The 23,827-nt window shown below is 40.2% G+C and overlaps 3 protein-coding genes across 10 annotated transcripts; 1 reads left to right on the top strand and 2 right to left on the bottom strand.

Moving 5' to 3' along the window:
* Positions 1 to 825: 825 nt before the first annotated feature.
* LOC147132968 (polyubiquitin-A) lies at positions 826 to 5,278 on the bottom strand. Its single transcript, XM_086012187.1, has 2 exons — positions 5,129 to 5,278; positions 826 to 3,883 (listed from the first exon to the last, which is right to left on the bottom strand). Exon 2 carries the CDS (start codon positions 3,873 to 3,875, stop codon positions 906 to 908), a length of 2,970 nt encoding a protein of 989 aa, XP_085868313.1. The 5' UTR covers positions 3,876 to 3,883; positions 5,129 to 5,278; the 3' UTR covers positions 826 to 905.
* On the top strand, positions 4,975 to 11,792 carry LOC147132967 (chitinase-3-like protein 2). 8 transcript variants are annotated; one of them, XM_086012196.1, is made up of 14 exons: positions 5,454 to 5,984; positions 8,641 to 8,698; positions 8,784 to 8,823; positions 9,245 to 9,293; positions 9,394 to 9,425; positions 9,533 to 9,559; positions 9,659 to 9,860; positions 9,948 to 9,998; positions 10,124 to 10,286; positions 10,380 to 10,504; positions 10,586 to 10,685; positions 10,798 to 10,962; positions 11,038 to 11,121; positions 11,238 to 11,792. In XM_086012196.1, exons 5-14 carry the CDS (start codon positions 9,401 to 9,403, stop codon positions 11,373 to 11,375), a joined length of 1,080 nt encoding a protein of 359 aa, XP_085868322.1. In that variant the 5' UTR covers positions 5,454 to 5,984; positions 8,641 to 8,698; positions 8,784 to 8,823; positions 9,245 to 9,293; positions 9,394 to 9,400; the 3' UTR covers positions 11,376 to 11,792. The 8 variants fall into 8 exon arrangements, with proteins under 8 accessions (XP_085868320.1, XP_085868314.1, XP_085868319.1 ...); XM_086012188.1 differs by lacking the exons at positions 8,641 to 8,698; positions 8,784 to 8,823 and adding an exon at positions 4,978 to 5,212 and having other exon boundaries at positions 5,900 to 5,984; XM_086012193.1 differs by adding an exon at positions 5,398 to 5,422 and having other exon boundaries at positions 5,900 to 5,984; positions 8,641 to 9,293.
* Positions 11,793 to 13,559: 1,767 nt separating this feature from the next.
* nherf4b (NHERF family PDZ scaffold protein 4b) lies at positions 13,560 to 19,647 on the bottom strand. The gene is made up of 11 exons (XM_086013403.1): positions 19,640 to 19,647; positions 18,208 to 18,252; positions 17,673 to 17,731; positions 17,392 to 17,597; positions 17,085 to 17,289; positions 16,858 to 16,997; positions 15,218 to 15,422; positions 14,506 to 14,702; positions 14,193 to 14,393; positions 13,916 to 14,128; positions 13,560 to 13,826 (listed from the first exon to the last, which is right to left on the bottom strand). The coding sequence occupies exons 2-11, from the start codon at positions 18,234 to 18,236 to the stop codon at positions 13,797 to 13,799; spliced, it is 1,485 nt and encodes a 494-aa protein (XP_085869529.1). The 5' UTR covers positions 18,237 to 18,252; positions 19,640 to 19,647; the 3' UTR covers positions 13,560 to 13,796.
* Between the last annotated feature and the right edge of the window lie 4,180 nt (positions 19,648 to 23,827).

Below are 23,827 nucleotides of genomic sequence, written 5' to 3'. Positions count from 1 at the left end.
TCGTTTTTTTGATACGTTATTCCAAAAAAGTAATTCTAAAACATAATTTTCAATGTATTAGGAACACCACTGTCAAAACCAGTGCAGATTAATCCATCACTCGCTTTATACTCATTTATTTTATTTACTCATTCATTTATTCACACAAATCCTTAATAAAACTATAGTCTATAAAACTTTTATGCTACTATTTCTAATGCGCATTTTTAAAGGGTTGAAATTCATTCAGAAATGAAAACAAATTTCCTCAAAACTAAAATTATTCCATTCAAAGTTACCAAAACGTGTGTTTTCAATATTGACTGTTTAAATGTGCCCTATTAAAAATAAGCTAATAAAACTATATGGTTTAATTTGAGACACTTTCTTACAAAGCTGTTCATGAGTTGCTCTGGTCTTGTTTACACGGAAGCTTTCAGCCAGATGAAACCACCAATAAACTCTGAATAGTAAACAGTTTGCTGTGGTTCTCAAGCATAAATATATGGAACTCAGGCATATAGGTCCATTTTATGCAGCACTGAACTTTCAATAGTTTTTTGTACGACTACAGATAAAACCTACAGCTGCAGACACCAACCCAAATTAAGTGAGTCACTTTGCATCAACATTTATATTAAGTATACATTTTAGTGTAAATTAAATTTTAATTGTCATCTTATTTCCATATTTTTTCTCAATGTAAAACCTCTATTGGTGAAAATATAGTCCTCCTTGTTGCCCCCACCATCAACCAGTGATCATAGAAGGCACATCACAACCCCCCCCCCCCCCCACACACACACACACACAAATCAACAAATTGCAATGGCACCTTTGGTGGGTTTCATCTTTTATTCAATCACATTTAGAAAGTCATACATAACATTAGCTTGAGAGGCTACAGCATGGAATCCTGAATTACTCTAGAGCCCACCTCGCAGACGTAGGACAAGATGGAGGGTTGACTCTTTCTGGATATTGTAGTCAGAGAGGGTGCGGCCATCTTCTAATTGTTTACCAGCAAATATCAACCTCTGCTGATCAGGGGGAATTCCTTCCTTGTCCTGGATTTTGGCTTTGACATTCTCAACTGTGTCACTGTCCTCGACTTCAAGAGTGATGGTCTTGCCGGTGAGAGTCTTCACAAAAATCTGCATGCCACCTCGTAGACGTAGGACAAGATGAAGCGTAGCCTCTTTTTGGATGTTGTAATCAGAGAGTGTACGTCCATCTTCCAGTTGCTTTCCAGCAAAGATCAGCCTCTGTTGGTCAGGGGGAATTCCTTCTTTGTCCTGGATTTTGGTCTTGACATTCTCAACTGTATCACTGGCCTCAACTTCAAGGGTGATTGTCTTACCAGTGAGGGTCTTCACAAACAACTGCATGCCACCTCTCAGACGGAGGACAAGATGAAGGGTAGCTTCCTTCTGGATGTTGTAGTCAAAGAGAGTGCGTTCACATCCCAGTTGTTTGCCAGCAAAGATCAGCCTCTGGTGATGAGGCGGAATGCCTTCCTTGTCCTCAATTTTGGCTTTGACATTCTTAACAGTATCACTACCCTCAACCTCAAGAGGGATTGTCTTGCCAGTTAGGGTCTTCACAAAGATCTGCATTCCACCTCTTAAACGCAGAACATGGTGGAGGGTGGACTCTTTCTGGATGTCGTAGTCAGACAGGGTACGGTCATCTTCCAGTGGCTTGCCGGCAAATATCAACCTCTGCTGGTCAGGGGGAATGCCTTCCTTGTCTTTGATTTGGGCCTTGACATTCTCTACAGTGTCACTGGTCTCAACCTCAAGGGTGATGGTCTTGCCAGTTAGGGTCTTCACGAAGATCTGCATGCCACCTCTCAGACGGAGGACAAGATGCAGGGTAGACTCTTTTTGGATGTTGTAGTCAGATAAGGTGCGGCCATCTTCCAATTGCTTACCAGCAAAAATCAACCTCTGCTGATCAGGGGGAATGCCTTCCTTGTCCTGGATTTTAGCCTTGACATTTTCAACTGTGTCACTGGTCTCAACTTCAAGAGTGATGGTCTTGCCAGTGAGGGTTTTCACAAATATTTGCATGCCACCTCGCAGACGCAGGACCAGATGGAGGGTGGACTCCTTCTGAATGTTGTAGTCAGAGAGAGTGCGGCCATCTTCCAGTTGTTTGCCAGCAAAGATCAATCTCTGTTGATCAGGAGGAATGCCTTCCTTGTCCTGGATTTTTGCTTTCACATTTTCAACAGTGTCACTGCCTTCAACCTCGAGGGTGATGGTCTTTCCAGTGAGGGTCTTCACAAATATCTGCATGCCACCTCGCAGACGCAAGACAAGATGGAGGGTGGACTCCTTTTGTATGTTGTAGTCAGAGAGGGTGCGGCCGTCTTCCAGTTGTTTGCCAGCAAAAATCAACCTCTGCTGGTCAGGAGGAATGCCTTCCTTGTCCTGGATTTTAGCCTTCACATTTTCAACAGTGTCACTGCCCTCAACCTCAAGGGTGATGGTCTTTCCGGTGAGGGTCTTCACAAATATTTGCATGCCACCTCGCAGACGCAGGACCAGATGGAGGGTGGACTCCTTCTGGATGTTGTAGTCAGAAAGGGTGCGGCCATCTTCCAGTTGTTTGCCAGCAAAGATTAACCTCTGTTGATCAGGAGGAATGCCTTCCTTGTCCTGAATTTTGGCCTTCACATTTTCAACAGTGTCACTGCCCTCAACTTCAAGGGTGATGGTCTTGCCCGTGAGGGTCTTCACAAATATCTGCATGCCACCTCGCAGACGCAGGACAAGATGGAGGGTGGACTCCTTCTGGATGTTGTAGTCAGAAAGGGTGCGGCCATCTTCTAGTTGTTTGCCAGCAAAGATCAACCTCTGTTGATCAGGAGGAATGCCTTCCTTGTCCTGAATTTTGGCTTTCACATTTTCAACAGTGTCACTGCCCTCAACCTCAAGGGTGATGGTCTTGCCGGTGAGGGTCTTCACAAATATCTGCATGCCGCCTCGCAGACGCAGGACAAGATGGAGGGTGGACTCCTTCTGGATGTTGTAGTCAGAGAGGGTGCGGCCATCTTCCAGTTGTTTGCCAGCAAAGATCAACCTCTGTTGATCAGGAGGAATGCCTTCCTTGTCCTGAATTTTGGTCTTCACATTCTCAACAGTGTCACTGCCCTCAACCTCAAGGGTGATAGTCTTGCCGGTGAGTGTCTTCACAAATATTTGCATGCCACCTCGCAGACGCAGGACAAGATGGAGGGTTGACTCTTTCTGGATGTTGTAGTCAGAAAGGGTGCGGCCGTCTTCCAGTTGTTTGCCAGCGAATATCAACCGCTGTTGGTCAGGAGGAATGCCTTCTTTGTCCTGGATTTTGACCTTTACATTTTCAACAGTGTCACTGGCCTCAACCTCAAGGGTGATGGTTTTGCCAGTGAGGGTCTTCACAAATATCTGCATGCCACCACGTAGGCGCAGGACAAGATGGAGTGTAGACTCCTTCTGGATGTTGTAGTCAGAGAGGGTGCGGCCATCTTCCAGTTGTTTACCAGCAAAGATCAACCTCTGTTGGTCAGGAGGAATGCCTTCTTTGTCCTGGATTTTGGCCTTCACATTCTCAACAGTGTCACTGCCCTCAACCTCAAGAGTGACGGTCTTGCCAGTTAGAGTCTTTACAAAGATCTGCATTCCACCTCGCAAACGCAGGACAAGATGGAGGGTGGACTCTTTCTGAATGTTGTAATCAGAGAGAGTGCGGCCATCTTCCAACTGTTTGCCAGCAAAGATCAGCCTCTGCTGATCAGGCGGAATGCCTTCCTTGTCCTGAATTTTGGCTTTGACATTCTCAACAGTGTCACTGCCTTCAACCTCAAGGGTGATCGTCTTGCCAGTTAGGGTCTTCACAAAGATTTGCATATTTGCACCTTAAAAGAAAAAAAGAAAAAAGTATTTTATTCTAACCCCATCCTTTAAAAAGGCAATCTACATATCACAGTTAACTTCACTGTCAATACGCTTCACTTAGTCATTACACACTATAGTGGACACTTCAAAGTCAAACAGCCAAAAGCAATTATTTTCAAAAAATGATGCTCTGTCACAAGGGGTCCATGTACTCCCTTGTAGTGATATGTAAAATAATTAGAATCAGTGTTTAAGTACAAGTTATTATTTTTTTAATTAAAGGTGAGAAGTCAACCCCAACATATATATTTTTTAATTGTTCTATGCAGGCCCACTAGTTGAAACAAGGCATTCTGATAAATATTGCATTTTTGGAATAAGAGTTAATCCACCGTTTTTAGCCATCTCCGGGGGCGGCCATTCTGTCACTTCTGTCGATTGAAAATGACATCACAGTTGCTCAGGGCACAGCTAACGACCAATCACAACTCACCTGTTTTCTGAAGCAGAGCCATGATTGGCCGTTATCTGAGCCCTAAGCAGTTGTGATGTCATTTTCAGTCGACAGAAATGACAAAAATGGCCGCCCCTGAGATGGCTACAAAGGGGTGGATTTTTCTGCTTAACTATTCCACAAATGCAATATTAATCAGAATGTAATGTTTCAACTAGTGGGCCTGCTGAGAACATATTCTTAAAAAATATATGTTTGGGTTGATTCCACTTTAAGTTGTTTTTATTTTAACTTTTATGTGCCATGCATTTTCATGAAATTATCGTTTAGGTACAGTTTTATTTCTTTACAGAGGCAAAGGAACAATCTTTAAAAAACAAGACTAAAATGAAAATTGATGTGAGAAGATAATTTTGTAGGTGCGCTATTTTAAGAAATAAAGATGTGTTACAAATAATGTGTTACTGTATTTATCCATCCTGTGAACATCCCCATATTTGTCCAGTACAAGTGTATAAAAAAAAAAGTCTCATGTTACAGCGGAGAGGAATATGAGTACTGTATAAAAATTGGCACACCTTTAAAATTACAACTCTTGGCTGTAAACTAGTTTATATAATGAGCTCGTATGTTGTTGTTTTTTTGTTTGTTTTTTTACAAAACCTGACATAAGTTACCCTGCGAAAATCCAGTCTAACGTCTGGACTTAGTATTTAATAAATGATATTGTACGTCTCAAATTTTATAGTGTATTCTGTATATCAAAATATACTTTTTCGTAAAATGTTGTTAAAGCTTGGAATTTGCTTACAATCAACACCGGACGCGCTTCCAGGCTGGAAATGGTCGAATTTGTCTTAATATGAACCAGTCTGGTTTTCCTCCTTCCGATAAGGTAGGCGACAGTGTCCTTTTACCCCATTCTGTGCTCATGTGTTGGTATTTTATACTTTCGTCACCGTAATCGTCATAAAAACTAAACACCATCGAATGTCACCGTTCGTGTTTGATTCAGAGTGTAGCAAAATTAGACCCAGCGTCTCGTGACGTTTTTTGCGCGCATGCACGCTTTATTCTGTCCCAAATGTAACTGGTGTCATACAGTGTATGTATTGTTTTCTTTAATGAATGTTCAAGTTCGGTTTTTAGTACTTTTAGACGTGTGGTTAATTTGCAACATACACTGCATGCCGAATCATGTCGCTGCATAAAGCAAAGTCTGTATGTACGAATCCATGGATTCATAGCCGAACTTGTATTATACATGCTAAATCCGTGAGTAGCTATTGTCTAAAGGACCATATTGTCGGTATGTGACAACAAAATTAAAACCTTTTATTTTTCCAACAAGACAAATGTCAGTGGAAAGAGCTGGGGTAAAATAAGGATCAAAACGGTGTTTAAATTGTCTCACTAACAATAGAGTTTTTAAGAAAAATAATGAAATTGAGATCTTGAGGCTTCACAGTTTCCTTAAATGTGGACTGGATTATGAAGATGATACACCACGAGAGTGAATAAGCCAAGTAATCATAATTAAAGTTAATGGATGACATCAATTAAATATTTTTTCATTAATTAGATGCAATTTAGTTGGCGCACACCATGGCAACCAACGGCTGACTTATCCCAGTGGAAGATTCCTGCGTCTTCCCCCCCCATTCAAGGTCTGTTGACATACATTTTGACAATGTAGCATGTTCTTGGCTTTAACTTCGTCTGCATGTCCTCTCAAATTCTCAAATTAGTTGTGATAGCTCGATATAAATATGCAAGCCGGCTGTCAACACTTTTTGGGCGGTTAGAGATAAGTTATCGCGACTTGTGTTCGATAAACAATGAAATACTACATGAAAATTATCAAATTGAAAAGGAGGTGATGGAGGAGATTCCATTGTACATCTTATCTAAAAATAAATGAGAAAAACACATTTTTAACATTTTGTTCTGAGAGTGCAAAACAGACCTGCGTGACGTGATTACAGCAAAAATGGCCTCACGACAAAACAGAAACGAGTCAATTGTCACATACATAAATACATATTGGTCGTGGGCAAAAACATTTAGGAATATTCCAATAGTGTCCTGCGTCAAATAAAATTCAAGTTGTCGATTAAATTCAATCTAACTACTATTAGGTTGGTTAAAGAGGGAAGTCAACCCAAAAACTTCCTTTACCAGAATATATTCTATGCAGGCCCACTAGTGGAAACATGGCATTCTGATTAGTACTGTGTTTGTGGAATATGAGTTAAGCAGTAAAATCCACCTGTTTTTGTACTTCTCAGGGGGTGGCCATTTTGCCACTTTTGTCAAGTGAAAATGACATTACATTTGTTTAGGGCCTAGGTAACACCCAGTCATGGCTCAGCTTTGGAAAACAGGTGAGCCGTGATTTGTTGTTACCTGAGCCCTGAGCAACTGTGATGTCGTTTTCAGTCAACAGAAGTGACAAAATGGCCGCCCCCTGAGATGGCTAAAAACGGGTGGATTTAGCTTTTTAACTGATATTCCACAAACACAATATTAATTAGAATGCCATGTTTAGACTAGTGAAGGCGCATAGAACATATTGCCAAGAATTTTGGCGGGTTGACTTCCTCTTTGAGCACTATCCAATTACTAAAAGGAAGGAACCATCAATGTAGATGAATGTTTATTTGGCGAAAAACAAAGTCAAGGTTGTTTTCAAATGTTGAATAGCATGATTTGGATGGACACTTCAAAGTAAGGCTATTGGAAAAATAAACTTAATTTGATCGTGAGTTTAGGAAAAAGGTTAGATGGTCCAATGAGTCTAGTGTCTATTTCATGATTCTTGCTGACTGTATTTGTTCTTTTCATTTTGGCAGTAGATCTGTTTAATAAATCCCTGATTCACAATAATTGAACAATACTTTTGTAGTCTAACCTTTGCTTTCCCAACTTTTCCATGACGTTTGATTTCAAATGCAATTTGTTAACAGTGTATTAAAATAACAATCACATTCAGAGACAATTGTATATGACTTACTTTTACAGTATCTGGTTTTCTTAGTCACAACGGCCTTTACAGAGAAACCATAACTACAATGTGACCCAAACAAAAATTAGTTTCACACTTGTGCTTACCTGCACACTACAGCCAGCATTGTATGACTTGTGTATTCTGCATTTGGCCATGTGGTGGCAGGGTTGTCTAAACTGAACCCACACTGCCTTTGCAACAATACAATAACATGTTTACCAAAAAATATTGGACAGTCAACACTTGTTCCGAGAAGTAAAAGGCTACCTCACAATGAAATCCTGGTGTGTTTTCCTTCAAAATTGGTTAATGAGAGACTATTAAATAATAAGTCAGTGGCTTTAAGAGGACAATTGGAGGTGGAGTTGTTTTTTTCCTTTTGCTGAAACATCTTGAGTCATATTTTAGTTATTGTACTGTATGCTCTTTGTTCCCATGTTGCAACTATATCGGAGCACATGAATCCAAAATCATCTAATGTGACACGCCACCATCCTATGCTGTCGAGCTAGAGTCTCAATAAATTTTAATCCATCTGCATGCTTCTTCTACAATCCATTCTTGTTCCTACTCTTTCTGGTAAAAGTGTTCAGCACAGTCCACTGTCATCTGTCCCCACTATTTCCTACCTGGATACCAAATTTACATTTACATTTACACTTCTTCATCATCGCTGCTGTTTCCTTCATAAACATGTCCATTGAAATCTACACCAATCACTCTTAATGCCTGGGATACTGTAAAGTAGACAGATACAATGGCAAACATTTTCACATTTGGAAAGTTGCAGTTCTTTAATACTTATGTAGACTCTGCTCTATAAATTAAGTTTACTTGGACTGAGTTGAGTTCAGTACAGATGAACCATACTGCAGCCACTGAAAAAGGTTTCTGCTGAATTTACTCCATTTTATTTCTTCAAGTGGTGGCATGAAATATAATCATCTGGATCCAGATACTTTTTTTTAAGTAGACTATATATCTACTGAATAAATGTATTTGGATGCAGATGATTATATTTGTGCAACCACTTGACAAAATTAAAAGTGAGTAAATTCAACACACCATTTTTGTCAGGGTACCCACAAAGCCAAACAGGACTGGTTAATAAACAAATTTACTGCTTCCCCAGTAACTGGTGATGTGTAAGGTAACAAGTGTTTTGAAATGCTGTCCAAACTGAGTTCAGTCAAATTCAAAGTGACTCGAAAAGCAATACAAACTTAATTTGAACTTTCATCCGGGGTGGAACACACGCAGCTCTCAGGCTGTCTTTTGTACTGATTCCAGTAGGTCTGTTTTGAACTCTTCTTCAGGTTTGGCCAATTATAATCAATTCTGATGATGAAAGCATAATGAGAAGGTTAAAGAACGGTAAGTTTCTAGAAAGAATAAAAGATACGCCTAAATGCCACGCCCTGATCAACTATTTAAGTGAGACCGTCTCTTCATCGCTCAGCCATCAGCAGAGAGAGGCACTCGAAGCTAGCTTTGTTTTGGTAAGTACACATGTTAGTTGGTTATTATGGATTTAAGATGTATGCTCAAACATTTGAATTGTCTACCAGGTAGGTAGACAATACAATTGGCATTAGATAGACTCTACCTAATGCCAATTGTTGTGTTTCCAAACTGCTTCCATCTACATTATGTTTAAGATTGAAAAGTCAAACTAATAAAAACAATTCACCTAATCAAAGAATTTGAAAAAAGCTATTAAATGAAATCCTGAGTTTTTGAGAGGAAAAGAGGTAGGATGTTTGTCTATGTGGTGAGCAGTTCAGGGTATAACTTGATCGAAGTTAGGTGGGATTGCCTTTAGCTCAATTGTCACCCTAATGAAGTGCTATGGGAAATGGATTGATAGAAGCAATTGTACTCTTGATTCCCCCACCCTTCCCTTTTCTCCCATCATTCCAGATGTTCTTTGGTCACTTATTAAATCGTTCCCTCAAAAAATAAGAAAAAGGTAAAAAAAATTCACCCAACTATTTGATCTATTCTGAAGGCAAGTCAAAGTCATATCTTGTGTCTCACTACCTCTCATTACTCTTTTTGTGACTTTATAGCAACAAGATGCACAAGATAATTATATTTGCATGTAAGGTGCACAAATACATTTTCTTAAATTTTTTTGAACATTTAATGTCAGATTAAGAAATTGCGTTTGAAGTTTGAACATTTCTGATGGAGTATGTCAATTTGCAGGTTTCTTTGTGAGCACTGCCTGCTTGGGTAAGTATGTCTTGCAATGGTTTTTAGATCCAGTGAGCACATTTGCAGTTTAAATACTGTAGTATTATTAGCTATTTACATACCGTTTGATTTTTACAGGTTCAACCCGAAGGCTGGTGTGTCTCTATAACAGCGTCTCAGACCAACGATGGGGGATTGGACAGTTTAAGATTGCTAATATCCAACCACACCTGTGTACCCATCTGATCTATAGTTTTGTCGGCATTGATTCAAGTTTTCAAATTTTCCCTAGCTCTAGTGACAAAACTAAATTTCCACTCTTCAAGAATCTGAAGAACAGGTCAGATCTTGAGCATGCAAATTTGTCTTATTTTTCGTCATTGATATAATGTTCAATAAAAAACAAACAACATGTTTGGTCCAACAGTAATCCACAGTTGAAAACCCTTCTAGAGGTCAACCTGATTTCAAATCCGTTGTAAGTAAAGCTGGACAATATAGTCATACTATAGTTGCCATGATTGAATTTATAATTGCAAGACAATGTGGAAAGCTGCATTCCATTTTTTGTTTTGACAATATACTTTTCCTTGTGTTTTACAGTTTCCAACAACTGATAGCCACACCATCAAATAGGTTGACTTTTATTCAGTCTGTAATCTCCATTTTGAGAAAACCTGATTATATGTTTGATGGGATAAACATCTTGTGGCTGGATAACACAGAGACATTGGGCTACAAGGAAAATTTCACAGAGCTCATCCAGGTATGATCCTGAAATTGCCATCTATTTAGGACACTGTCCACAAAGAAGCATGTCTTACGCTTTGTGTCCACTTCACGAAGCCTTTTTGTTTAGGAATTCCACGACGCCTTTAACGAAGAGGCGACCCTAAGTGGATCTGAAAAACTACTGCTCACTGCTAGTGTGTCTGCTCAGCCATCGGTCGTTACTCAGAGCTATGAAGTCAAAAAGATTGCAGCGTAAATACACATTTTAAAACGATTTTCACAATGTGGCCTTTTCATCTTTTGCTAGGCAGTAACTCTTCTCTGTTTTATCAGCCAAATTGACTTCTTCAACGTGATGACGTCAGATATTGAAATCATCTTTCTGAAAGGCCAACCGTCTTTCTCCACTGTCGGCGAATCATTCAGTAAGGCGGTAAGTGACAACCAGCACAAAGCTATACCCAAATCGATCTGTGGTTCATATTTTATTGGTTTGACCACCATCTCTGTTTTCTTGGCCCTAACCATTTCCCCCCATACGTCAGGCTTCCGCAGTGAACTTCTGGAATAAGGCGGGAGTACCTACCCATCAGATTAACATGGGAATTGGAGTATTTGGAGAATCTTTTACTTTTGGCATTCAGGGCACTGTTGAACTGGTGGGAGGCATGTTGGCCGATTTACCAGAAGGGTTCTTGGCCCGTTATGAGGTAAAATATGAGCAGCGGGAGCTTCTCTTCGAACAGATGAGAAGGCAATATTTAAAATGTGGTTCTTCCTTTCAGGTGTGCTCTTTCCTGCAAGGGCTTCTTAAGGCTTCAACAACTACACAGGTTGTCTTTGATGATATAGCTTCGGTCGATGCGAAGGTAGTCTAATTCAGTCAAACACAAAATCCTCGTACCGAGTGATTTGAATGTTGTTGTTGATAATATTACAACACGTGATTCCCAGTTAACATTTTTTTCTCCCCTTGGCTGCAAAGGTGGATTACATTAAAAAACACCAATTTGGAGGAGCCTTTGTCCTGTCCCTGGACCTGGATGACTTCAATCAAATGTGCTGCAGTCATGACAACAAATATCCCGTCATCCAACATCTACATGATGAGCTAATTCTGTAATCCAGTAGCATCATTATGTTTCATGAGTTTGAAACATTGTGTTCTTACTTCCTTGCCGTGAAGACGAATGCACAATTATCTTGGTGGCTGTTTTTGCAGTAGGCGAATTTACTTAATTGGGGCCATAATGAAGATAAAGATTCATTATCTAACCAGCTGTTCTCAACATGGGACAAATCAAAAATTTTTTTTTTTTTTTAACTCCTTCACTTATCTATCAAGGCAGGATTTTTTTACATTAATGGTGTGATTGTAATCAAGAACTGATTGTAATGCAGTTGTTGCAGATTATATAGCTTTATGATTTGTGTGGCTACCTGTATCTGAAGATCATCATGACAGCCAAACATCAGCCTGCATATCAGTGGATATTTATGTGATTTGGGAAACAAAACTCAATTAAATTGTTCAATAATTTAGTGCTGTGCATTGTTTCATTTATGTTTTGACAAACATGTTCTTTATAGTACTGTTATACTGAAATTATGGATGGCAGGGGAAAAAAAGAATTGTGTTCTGAACTTTTCTGTGTACTTTGTGAGGACTGAGAGACTTTAGTTTGTACAAATCTTTCAGAAAGACCATTTGTGGGTGATAAGGCTACTTGATGTGCTGAATATCATCTCTTCCACGTACAATATGTCTTGAAGTCTTCAGCCACTAGCTGTGGGCTGTTATCAAGTGGTGACCTTGACAAACCCGAACACTAAATAAATACATACATTTTTAAAATAAACATTTGAGTAAAAGAAACTTGTAAATTATACTAGTAACACATATGACGGCATACGGGCATATGTGCAGGGATATTATGTCCCATAAATGGCACTTCGAGTAGTTTTTAACAATCTATGTATGCACAATTGCAGAGCTGGGCATTCTGTCTATGTGACGGACCGGTCCGTCTATCCGTCACTGACGGATGCCCGTTTTGCTGACGGTTGACTAAGCATAGACGGAAGCCCCTTTGTTTAGTCCACCATTCATCTGAGGTCCGTCGTTACTCTGTTTTTCGCGGCGAGGCTTCAGTTGCCGCGGTGAGGATAATTGTGAGTTGTTGTTGCTTGGGGGACAGATTTGAGGGATCAGGCTGTGAACCGGCTTCCAAAGTGCAATGAGTCACTATTTCTGTTCAAATATCATCCAGCGGGGGGTGCTACTGAAAGTTTAGTCGGACTCACTGACGGACGCCCATTTAAATTTAGAGGCGGACCAGCCTATAGACGGGTACTATTGCCTCGCCCCCCCCCCCCGGAAAAAAGGCGAATGACAGATGGAGGAAGGGTACTGACACTGCAGACAAATGACAAATAACGGATGCTCAATTTTTAGTAAAATGCCCATGTCTATGACACAAGATATTGGCCTAGCTCCATCACAACCACTAACACTAAAGGCTAGGCCAGCCCGTGAATAGCGAAAATCGGCATATAATTGACGGCCATTAAACTTCATTGGAAACAAAGTGCAGTTTCTTTTTAACCCGCCAAAATAAAATACTATCTATCTATCTATCTATCTATCTATCTATCTATCTCTATCTGTCTATCTGTCTGTCTATCTGTCTATCTGTCTATCTATCTATCTATCTATCTATCTATCTATCTATCTATCTATCTATCTATCTATCTATCTATCTATCTATCCATCCATCCATCCATCCATCCATCCATCCATCCATCTAGCTATCTACATATATATATATATATATATATATATATATATATATATGGCCTCCAGGCCATCAAAGTGATCACCATGAATCATGGCTTAGTCCATTTTGTATAATTCACCACTTGTGAACCTGTTCTTGGGTCTGCCAACCTCTTTCTTAACAATAGATGTAGTTACACCCTTTGTAAATAACTCAACTCAACTTATATTTATTTAAAAAGTGGCTTCACAAAAGCAATGGCTTCGAGTCACAGGTCAAACAGCAATTGATTGTGTCGGCCATGCTTTTGGTCAATAGTTTGTGTTTGTATATTTTGTTGGTTTAGTTAGTTAGTTAGACGAGATATTTGGTAATATTCTGTCACATATGAATCGCACACTTGAGGTCGTGTTAAAGGGGAAGTCAAGTGAAAATTGTTCTTTACAATATGTCCGATTGCAAGTCTAAATACGACATTCTGGTTAATCTTGGGTTTGTCGAATATGAGTTAAGCAGCAAGCGAGCACAAGTCTACAAAGATGATCGTCTTTTAATGCATACCAAATTGGTTCTAGTTAGTCATTGACACAGTAAAATAAAAAAAAATACACGCATGATTTGAATAGTTTGTGATTTGCGTAGATGTCATTCAAATGGGTCATACAGTTAATTTTAACACTTTTAGAATAATGGAGTTTTGGATCAGTCTGAAGTCCCGTCAGAAGGTACACAGCACGGAGTGTTGCCATGGCTATATATAAGTCATTTCACAAGCGTGAAACCTCGGTGTCTTCACCCTGTTGGGAATGAGCCAGAATGTTATATACTTAACCATTGTTGAATGGCGTTTTATATGCAGTTTCACAAGTCTGAAAGATTTTGTCACCTTCTCACTGGTGGCGGTAGAAAGTGTGTCGCTCTTTTTCAAGTCGTCGTAGTCCTCCTTATCCTTGACAAGTAAGGAAAGGCATGGCCCTCCTTGCTTGACAAGCATGATTACATCTTCAAGGTCTTGGTCCCCCACATTTTGTCCATTGACTTCCAACACTATATCACCCATTCGTAGTCCTGCTTTCTTCCCCGGGCTCCCTGGGGAGACCTGAACAAGAGAAAAAATGTTATCTTCATGCAGAGTCTAATTGAAAGATGTTATTCAACCCTACTTGACTGATGAAGGTCCCAGGACACTGTGGTATACAGCCAAGATTGAAGCCAAACCCCGAGGGGCCTTTTTGAAGAGAACAGAGCCTGGCCTTAGATGAACCTTCGATATCAGTTTGTTGGCAATGCTCTGATGCACAGACCGGTTCACAGCTTTCCATTTGAATAGCATCACCACTGAAGAGGAGAGGTGATAGACCTAACTGCAAGCACATTAAACCAAGTATAGAGCTTCACTGACATTCTAAAATGGAATTCACAAAATGCTTTGGTTGTATTAAACGCTAAAAAAACGGAACGCAAAGCGGCGCCAACCTGTGTGTAAAACTCATGGCCCTGTGGATTAATTGTGGTAAGGGAGATATGTTGGCCGCTCTCTCTCACTTTTGTCACAATCTCGTCATGCTGCAACAACTCCACAGACTCTCCATTCACCTCCAGCAGCACATCGCCATCTCGCATCCCAGCCCTCTCTGCGGGACTGCCAGTGTCCACCTTCCGCAGCACATGAGCTGTCGCATATGAAAAACATTTAAAGATGAAATCACATTTTACAAGAATATGTTCCCAGCAGGCCCACTAGTTGAAACACGGCATTCTGATTAATATTGCGTTTGTGGAATATGAGTTAGGTGGCAAAATTCACCCCTTTTTGGCCATGTCAGGGGGCAGCCATTTTGTCTCTTCTGTCGACTGAAAATGACATCACAACTGCTCAGGCCTCAGGTAATGACCAATCACGGCTCAGCTTCAGAAAACAAGTCATCCGCGATTGGTCGTTACCTGAGCCCTGAGCAGTTGCGATGTCATTTTCAGTCGACGGAAGTGACAAAATGGTCGACCGCAGAGGTGGCTAAAAACTGGTGGATTAACTCTTATTCCACAAATGCAATATTTATCACAATGCCTTGTTTCAACTAGTGGGCTTGCATGGATCATAATCTTGAAAAAAAACATGTTTGGGTTGACTTCCACTTTAGAGAGCAAAATGCAATACATGTGTTGAGCGCACTTTTTGGGCCCTCACCTGTACGTCTTGAAGGGGCTTTCTCAAAGCGAAGGAGGAAACCGTAACCCTCAGGTGCCAAATCCAAATCTAGTTTTTTCGATTTATAAGGCAGATTGTGTGGAACCGCCATAGTAGGGAGTATGGGCATTTTTAGTTGAGTGTACTTCTTCTCACTCTTGCTGTCGATCACTAGGATGGTGATGTAATCGCCACATTTTTTCATCTACAACAAAATTGTATAATAAGTTGCATCACTGTAAGCTGGCATCTACCTTATGCAGTTAAGTCCAGAAATAATTGTACAGTATTTTTTTCAATGATTTTCCTTCACACATTATCACAATGGTTTTGAAATATAACAACCAAGATGTGACTACATTGTAGACTTTCCTCTTAAATGAAGGAATCACATCCATTTTATACCGATTATAACTATTTTCTGGGGCTCAAAAAGTGTTTGAACAAAGCCACATTCTCGCATTTGCTATCAGTGACTGCCAGAGATCTGGAGGCAATAGACAACACCAAATTCAGATTTTTCTGCCTTCAGATGTTTGGCCATTTCTGCCTCCAAATTTACATTTAGTACGTTCCAAGCATGTTCTACTGGGTTGAGATCAGGTGACTGACTGGCCATTGAACACTTTTTAGTTTCCTTGTCTTAACCACCACAGATGGCAACTAAAATGGATGATTCTAGAATTATTTTCTTGTCAATCGATTTTTGAAGAAAAATACACATCAACAAGTCAAGAGTACTCTGCAGAAGGTCTATTATTAACATGACGTACAATTAAGTGGTTTCTGGACAAATGTCAATACTGAGTGTCTTGAACCTGGTGTAAATCACTGGCAACATTCCATCCATCCATTATCTGTACCGCTTCTCCTCACAAGGGTCGCGGGGCGTGCTGGAGCCTATCCCAGCTGTCTTTGGGCAGTAGGCGGGGGACACCCTGAACTGGTTGCCAGCCAATCGCAGGGCACACAGAGACAAACAACCGCACTCACAATCACACCTAGGGGCAATTTAGAGTGTCCAATCAACTTACCATGCATGTTTTTGGAATGTGGGAGGAAACCGGAGTGCCCGGAGAAAACCCACGCAGGCACGGGGAGAACATGCAAACTCCACACAGGGAGGCCGGAGCCGGGATCGAACCCGCGACCTCTGAACTGTGAGGCGGACGTGCTAACCAGTCGACCACCGTGCCCTGGCAACATTCAAGAACAGGAAATCCAAGGAATACACCATCATGTGTCCAACATGGTGGAGGTGCGGTTGTTAGGCCATTAAAAGTGTTTTTTCATGGAACTGACTCACTGGTTTATTTTTGTGACTGTTGAACCTTATACAATAAATTGTAAGGTTTACAAGGCTATATTTACTGCTCATGTTCAGACAAATGCTACAAAACTGATATGGCAGTTTTATATAGTGACATACTTTTTTTTAAAGGATATACACTTGCTTCCTCATTGGCCAAACTGAATAGAGCAAGCATGATTGGTTACTGAAGACAAAAATTCCACAAACGGAGGTGGTTGAAGTGCCAGCCAGGCAAAACACTTCCAAGAAGGAAATACTGCTACTCATAAATATTCCATCCAAATACTTCTGGACCTTGATCTTTATGTATTAAGCAAGCTGTTTATACCATTCTGCTGAGTGCAGAGTGTGTGAGATCCGAAACCACGGCTCCATTCATCCAGACCAGGCGATCCCCCTTAGAAAGTACGCCGGCCTTTTCAGCTGCCCCTCCAGGCACCAGGTTGACAGAGAAGCAACCCTTTTCAGCTACATGGCAAAATGGACAAAACTGACAAATCCCGCACGGTCTTTGTCCTCAAACATTGAACATGTGAGTCCCAAGAGTGGTGTTACCTCCAACAGGTGTGAAGTTAATGCCCAAACCCAAGACAGGATCCCTGATGATGTGACACAATCTTGGTGGTTTAAAGTCCTCACCCTTATATTCTTTGACAAGATCACGGAGGTCATGCCCTTTGGCGATTGCCTTTTCATATGCTTCCCCATCCAGAACCAATAAGCATAAGTGATGTCCACTTAGCTTTATTCTCCTGGACACCTGATGCAAAATGACTGTTATTTCAGCTGAAAAACAACCATGACCCTTCTCTCAAATAAAAAAAAATAAATACGGACAGTATAAAAGACTCAACCGGTTTACCTCCTGGTGAGGAGCATCCTCTATATAGACGTTGTTGACTTCAAGAAGTCTATCTCCATCTTCGAGTCCACAGCGCCCCGCAATCCCCCCAGAAACCACATTTCTGATAATATGACCTTGTTGCACCCATTCCACTCTCAAATGAAAGCCATAGGTCTCCCCTTCTTCCTTTTTAAGCACACAGAGACGTGGTCTGGGTATCGACTCTATGAGTGAAGAGAGAGAACGGTGCTTGAATGAATTTGTCTACAGTGGATGATTAGAAGCTCCTGAGAAGGTACCTTCTGTGCTGACCATCAGTGGGTTGTCTATTCCCTCTTTAGGATTAAATGTAAATTTCCTTTGCAGCAAGAGATAAGAGATCAGAGCAGTTTAGTTTAACATGTAATCAAGGTGTGTATGGGCAAGGTTAAATGTAGCAGGTATGTGACTGGATTCAACAATCTTGAACTTCACTTTATTGAATTGTCCCCTGTAGGGCGATTTGGTTTGCAGCAGGTCACACTGACATGCAGGCAACAGTGCACAGACATTATACAAATGGGAATTATTTGCAATCTTCATTCAATTATCTGAACGTAGTTAAAATCATCATTAAGTAGAGAGTATTGATAGCGATATTGCCACAGTAAAACCGCTATCTGTGACCAGTCTTATCTTGGTGCCAGCGTATTAAAGATTACAGTGTTCCTAGATTCGAAATGCTGCGCCGAGCAAAGCAACAACAACAAAAAAAAGTGGCATACTTTTACTCGCACAGATGAATACTTTCATGTCTAGCTTTGTTGTTTATTCATTATATACTTTTTACAGTACCGTATTTCTTTGGGAGGCTTGATGTTCATGTTGTAGTAGTTTTCTCTTCACAATAAAGTTGGTTCAAAGAGCATGGAAAGACAAAGAAATAGATGTAATGAATTAGACCAAGACTTATTTTGTGCTGCATTTCATTACCACCAAGCCATGGGAAAAAAAACCATCAGCTCAAGTGTCTGGTTTTAGTGGCATGCAGTTCAAGTGAATATTTAAAACAATGTTTCTTATTCGCTAAGCATCCAGCCAAAAACACAGACTAATAAATGTCAATCACAGTTCTGGGAGAATAATATCAATTTGAACTTCGAGCCCTGTGAATGTCGGTTCTAGACGCTAAACTGAAGCATCAGCATTCAGGAGGGTGTTATACAGACATAAATTGAGGAACCATAAAATAAAGTTCAACTTTCAGTGAATTGTCTTAATCTTTGCTCTCTTTCAAGGAAGGTCGGTCCAAGAACATTGTGAACCATTTGTAATCTACTGTCCAATAGAATCAAAGATAGCACAGAAAACAGTAGTTTCCACATTAAAACACACACAAGGCTTGCAATCAAATAGTCATTGGCCTGTTCATCATGCATGGCAGGAATTAATTTTTGTCATGGAATACGGTTAATTTTATTGATTCATTATTGTTAATTCTGAGTCAATATCAATTGATGTCTTTAGAATAAAAAATCAAGGCTTTTTGCAGCATATCTGCCAAAATGATCAAATGCTGTTTAAAGTCTTTTTCTGTTTTGAAACGTAATAGAAAACAGATTCAATTTTAATTCTTTTTCTTGTTTCTCCTGACCTTTAACCAACTCCAATTAAAATGCTCCAGGAAGGACAACATTGCTTCTTATAAATACAAGTATCAAATGATTGTTATCCGTGTCCTCTAATATCTCAATGTCAGTTACATTTAGTCCATCTCACATAGTGTAACAAACTACACTTTCTCAACTTCCCTGTTCTTTTCCAGTTGGACAACATAAAAGTACTCCAGTAAGTAATACAATTTGGCAACATGAAATTCTTCACATACTGCATGTGGTCATGCAACTTCTCTTTTTGGGTGGGGAAGAGCAAAAGCACTTTGGTGCTACTAATGGATCACTGTTTACTTTTCCCATCATAAACCTTTTTTGGCAGGGGGATTGCAGTAGTCATCAGAGTAAGATCCGCATTGCTTATAGTAATAATTGTCCCACGAGACACCAGATTGAGTCAAAATGTAAAGATATACTGAAGTTTTAAGGTTAACTGTATTAAGAGACTGGATGTTGATACCCATTCAAATAGTCAGTAGAAAGGAAGCTCAAAGCACAAAACAAGGCATCGAAATATTAAATAATAGAAACATTTGCAACACAGATGATGTATTACATAAAGTACTGCTGCACAAAAAATATAACAACATGGCAAAATATTTTACATGTAATACCTGTACTTGATGTCATGTTGTGCCGCACAGAGGGAGACGTAATGGGGAGTAATCCAAACCATTTATTCTGAACAGTGTGGCTCCTCCCCCCGGGGCACCGGGCAGGGGCAATGTCTAATCATTATGAAATTTGTGGACACATTGTACCTTCAGTTCACTTCAAACTTTCGTGACTTTGTGTATTAACTTATTTGTGCGGTCCTTGTGAAAATTATTTTCAAACACAGTCATGTCAATTATGTCATATGAATAGGCAATTCAATATGTTGCCAAATAAAAAATAACTTGTAGGAGTAAATTTCATATGTTTCCAGATGTAATGATGAGAGAGAGATTTTATTCTTTTTCCTTGAACCCCTGCTCCCAAAAAAGAGAAAAGACAAGCCTCCAATAAGGAATTAGTATAGTATAGTATAGTCATGTAAATGTATGTAAATAAAAGAGTCTTTTACCCACTGTTTGTTTATTTTGTTGGTTGGTTTTCTAATGCATGTTTTCTGGTGCATGTTTTGTTAGAGTTAATGTCATGTCATGTCTTTTGTCACCGTCACTTTTTCACCGATATTATAAACATATAACATTGAAGTGGAAATCAACCCAAACACATTTTTTTTCAAGAATATGTTACCAGCTGTCCCACTAGTTGAAACAAGGCATTCTGATTAATATTCCGTTTGTGGAATATGAGTCAAGCAGCAAAATTCACCCCTTTTTTGCCATCTCAGGGGGCGGGCATTTTGTCACTTCTGTCGACTGAAAATGACATTACAACTGCTCAGGGCTCAGGTAACGACCAATCACGGCTCAGCTTCAGAAAACAGGTTAGCCGTGATTGGTCCTTACCTGAGCCCTGAGCAGTTAGTCTTGTTTCAACTAGTGGGCTTGCGTAGAACATATTCTTGAAAAAAAAATGTTTGGGTTGACTTCCCCCTTTACGCGTCCAAAATAGGGGGGTAGTAATGACTAATGAGCTACATTTACTCCATTACTGTTGCTTGAGTAATTTTGGGGAGAAATCTTTGTCTTGTTTTTATTTGAGTTAGTATTTTTGTTACCTTAAAGAAAGCCTCTTGCTCACACGCGATCCGAAAGAGGATAAGCAGGATAGAAAATGGATGGATGCACTAGGGCTGCATCTATCAAGTATTTTATTATCATCGAAAAATCGGATAAACAATTATTGTGGATTATTAAACAAAACGAAAAAATAGGTGTTGTTTTTGTTTTGGGGTCATCATTCCCACATTTTACATTGTAGTACCTGTGACTTAGATACATGTGTGTATGTGTATATATATATATATATATATATATATATATATATATATATATATATATATGCCTTTTGTTTTAATGGCCTGAAGCTCGTTGTTGCTATTAGCTGTACTGTTATCCTACTGTTAGCTGGGGAGGAGAGGGAAGTGGGGGATAACGATCCATGCTTGCCCGATTGCTTGCCCACTGCCAGTCGCCGACTGTCTCTTGAGAGTTGACACGAGTTTAGCGGGGTTCTTCTGCGCATTCATGCTCTTGTCCGCTTCAGCCTGTGTCAGTGGAGAAGCGATCGCCACGGTATTTTTGATTTTGTGGAGGTGATCATGATGAGATCACGTTTTATGTCAATAAATCCAAACTATTGTGCAGAACACTTTTATACTTTCACAGGTTGAAGTGGACAAGAGTAGTAATGTGCATTTGCATTTTGGTGGCGATCGGTCGCCGTTTTAGACAACAGAACTGACAAAGCGAGCAATATTACCACGCTTGGCTCCCTTGCGTAACAGCTGAGACCGAAAACATAACATAAGCCACGCCCCAAAAAGCGGCTGGGCAATTTGTTGTAAACCTAATCACAAAAAAAAGCCCTTAAATCACTACAGAGTCTTTTGAGGTGGGCATTTTAGTACTGATGTCATTTTTACATGCAAACCTATTATATAAGTGCCAATATTAAGCTCATCCAAGTGTCCCTTTAAGGTCACAAAAGCATGACGTCTACCAGGTGTAACCTTCTGGGTTGAAGCCTTATCATATGGCACAACAGCATAAAAAGCAGAGCAGACCGGGGCGGTGACGTGTTATCCATTCATAAAAGAGTTAAAGTACTCTGCAGTGTTATTATGATGAGTATCTTCACTGCTTGAGGCCACTAGATGGCATCATGTTTCAGATCACACTGCCAGTCACCTGCTTGCAGGGAGCAAAGGCCCAAGTCCAGTCAATTAGTAACTTCATCTCAAAAGTGGTTCAAAGGTTCTGTTCATAATTTCCTGGATGCCAGTAAATATTCAGTGGGGATCATGGAAACTTTGGATAATTTGCATCATGTACTTGTATGGGTTTCGTTTTCAAATTAGAATAAATCATTTTAAATTGAAATCATTCAGTAACTTCTCAACAGTGTTAAGTATGTAATGATAGTAGATTTGCCATGCACACATGATATTGAAAGGTTGCCGTTCTGTAGGGAAGTGTTCTCCCTCCAACACGCCACATATAGCCCACAGAAAGACTATGCGGCTTAAAGGTTCACTATTATGGTCGAAAACATTGGCACGTACTCTTTAAAAAAAATCAATCCCCCAAAACAGACTCGCTAATAATTTTAGGCTTGTTTTCTGATAGTTGTAGCAGAGTTTGGAAAGCCCACTTATAGGTCCAAAACTGTGACGTCAGACTGATATCAGAGGCAGAAGATGAGCCCATTTCCCCATAATAGTAGTTCTTGTGTCCGGGACACTGTGTCTGTTACTTTTTTCACAATACTAACCAGTTGTAGTGGTGAGAATAACTTGAGAGCAAATTTCTAAATGCTCTTTAAAAAAGTGAGAAACTCTTCCTCTTCCCTCATTCTGCGGAAGCAAGCTGTGCGATGTAATTTTCACCTATATTTGACTTTATGGATGTTTTGTTTGAGATGATAACAGGTGAGGATAGATACATTTGAGTGGGCTTGGTTTTTTTTTAAATTGATCGCTGCAGTGATTGAAGAGCAGAAGTCTAACTCTGTGAAGACCGAGCCACAGTTCTGATCATATATGCTCAAAGTGTGCCTTCGCCAACTAAGGGCAGCATCAGACATCATTAAGTTGCATGAGGTGCAAATTCATTTCCGGCTATGTAAACAGGTTTAGTAAAGTCATTGGTGAATGTTATCGCTTATGGCTTTGAAAAACATTTAGGAAGATGATGTACCGGTTGCACGGGCATATGTTTTTGTGAAGTTAAAAGGCTGTTTGTACAGTCAGTGACATGATGTGACCGCAACTGAGAACCAGCCAACTCAGCGCCATGTTCGTACCATTTTAATCAATGTCATGTCATAAATCCTTTTTTTAGGCTGTTAAATTAGCGATTGAACATCATTTTGGGGGTGCTGTTGTTTTGATGCAAATGTTTAACGGTAAATACAGTAATAGCTTGGAGTGAGCAAAGCTTGTAATTAGGACCAACTTCAACAAAGCGGTGTTTGGAAACTCAAGCAAAAAGGTGTTTTTCTTTTTTGCCCTGAAAAGCTGTCATGGAGGTGGTGGGATGCTGTCGCCGACGTCTCACCAAGACATCCATCCATCCATTATCTATACCGCTTATCCCCACAAGGGTCGCGAGGTGTGCTGGAGCCTATCCCAGCTGTCTTCGGGCAGTCGGCGGGGGACACCCTGAATTGGTTGCCAACCAATAGCCGGGCACACAGAGACAAACATCCACCCTCACAATCACACCTAGGGGCAATTTAGAGTGTCCAATCAACTTACCATGCATGTTTTTTTGGGATGTGGGAGGAAACTGGAATACCCGGAGAAAACCCACGCAGGCACGGGGAGAACATGCAAACTTTACACAGGCAGGCCGGGGCCGGGATCGAACCCACGACCTCTGAACTGTGAGGTGGACGTGCTAACCAGTCTACCACCGTGCCGCCTCTCACCAAGACATGGAGGCATATTGATTTTGGCAATGAAAAAGGGGTATTCCAGGGGCAATTATTTACAGATTGTTCCGTGACAGATTGATATTACTGAAAATGAAAACCAATTTAATTTTCCTGAGCTAAAACTACACAACGTGAGCTTGATAGCAAACAATGAACCAGCTTGGCAACATAAGTTCTTTAAGACTAGGGGTGGGCATTGCGACACTCAGAAATAGTCAATTAAAAAAACATTTACACGAATATTCTCCTTGTTT

This window comes from Filicampus tigris, chromosome 17, assembly GCF_054856515.1.
Source record: "Filicampus tigris isolate MCC_2025a chromosome 17, RoL_Ftig_1.0, whole genome shotgun sequence".
In the NCBI taxonomy this organism is placed as follows: Eukaryota; Metazoa; Chordata; class Actinopteri; order Syngnathiformes; family Syngnathidae; genus Filicampus; species Filicampus tigris.
The sequence above is the reverse complement of the archived record's forward strand: the minus strand, read 5'-3'. Positions and strand labels throughout refer to the sequence as shown.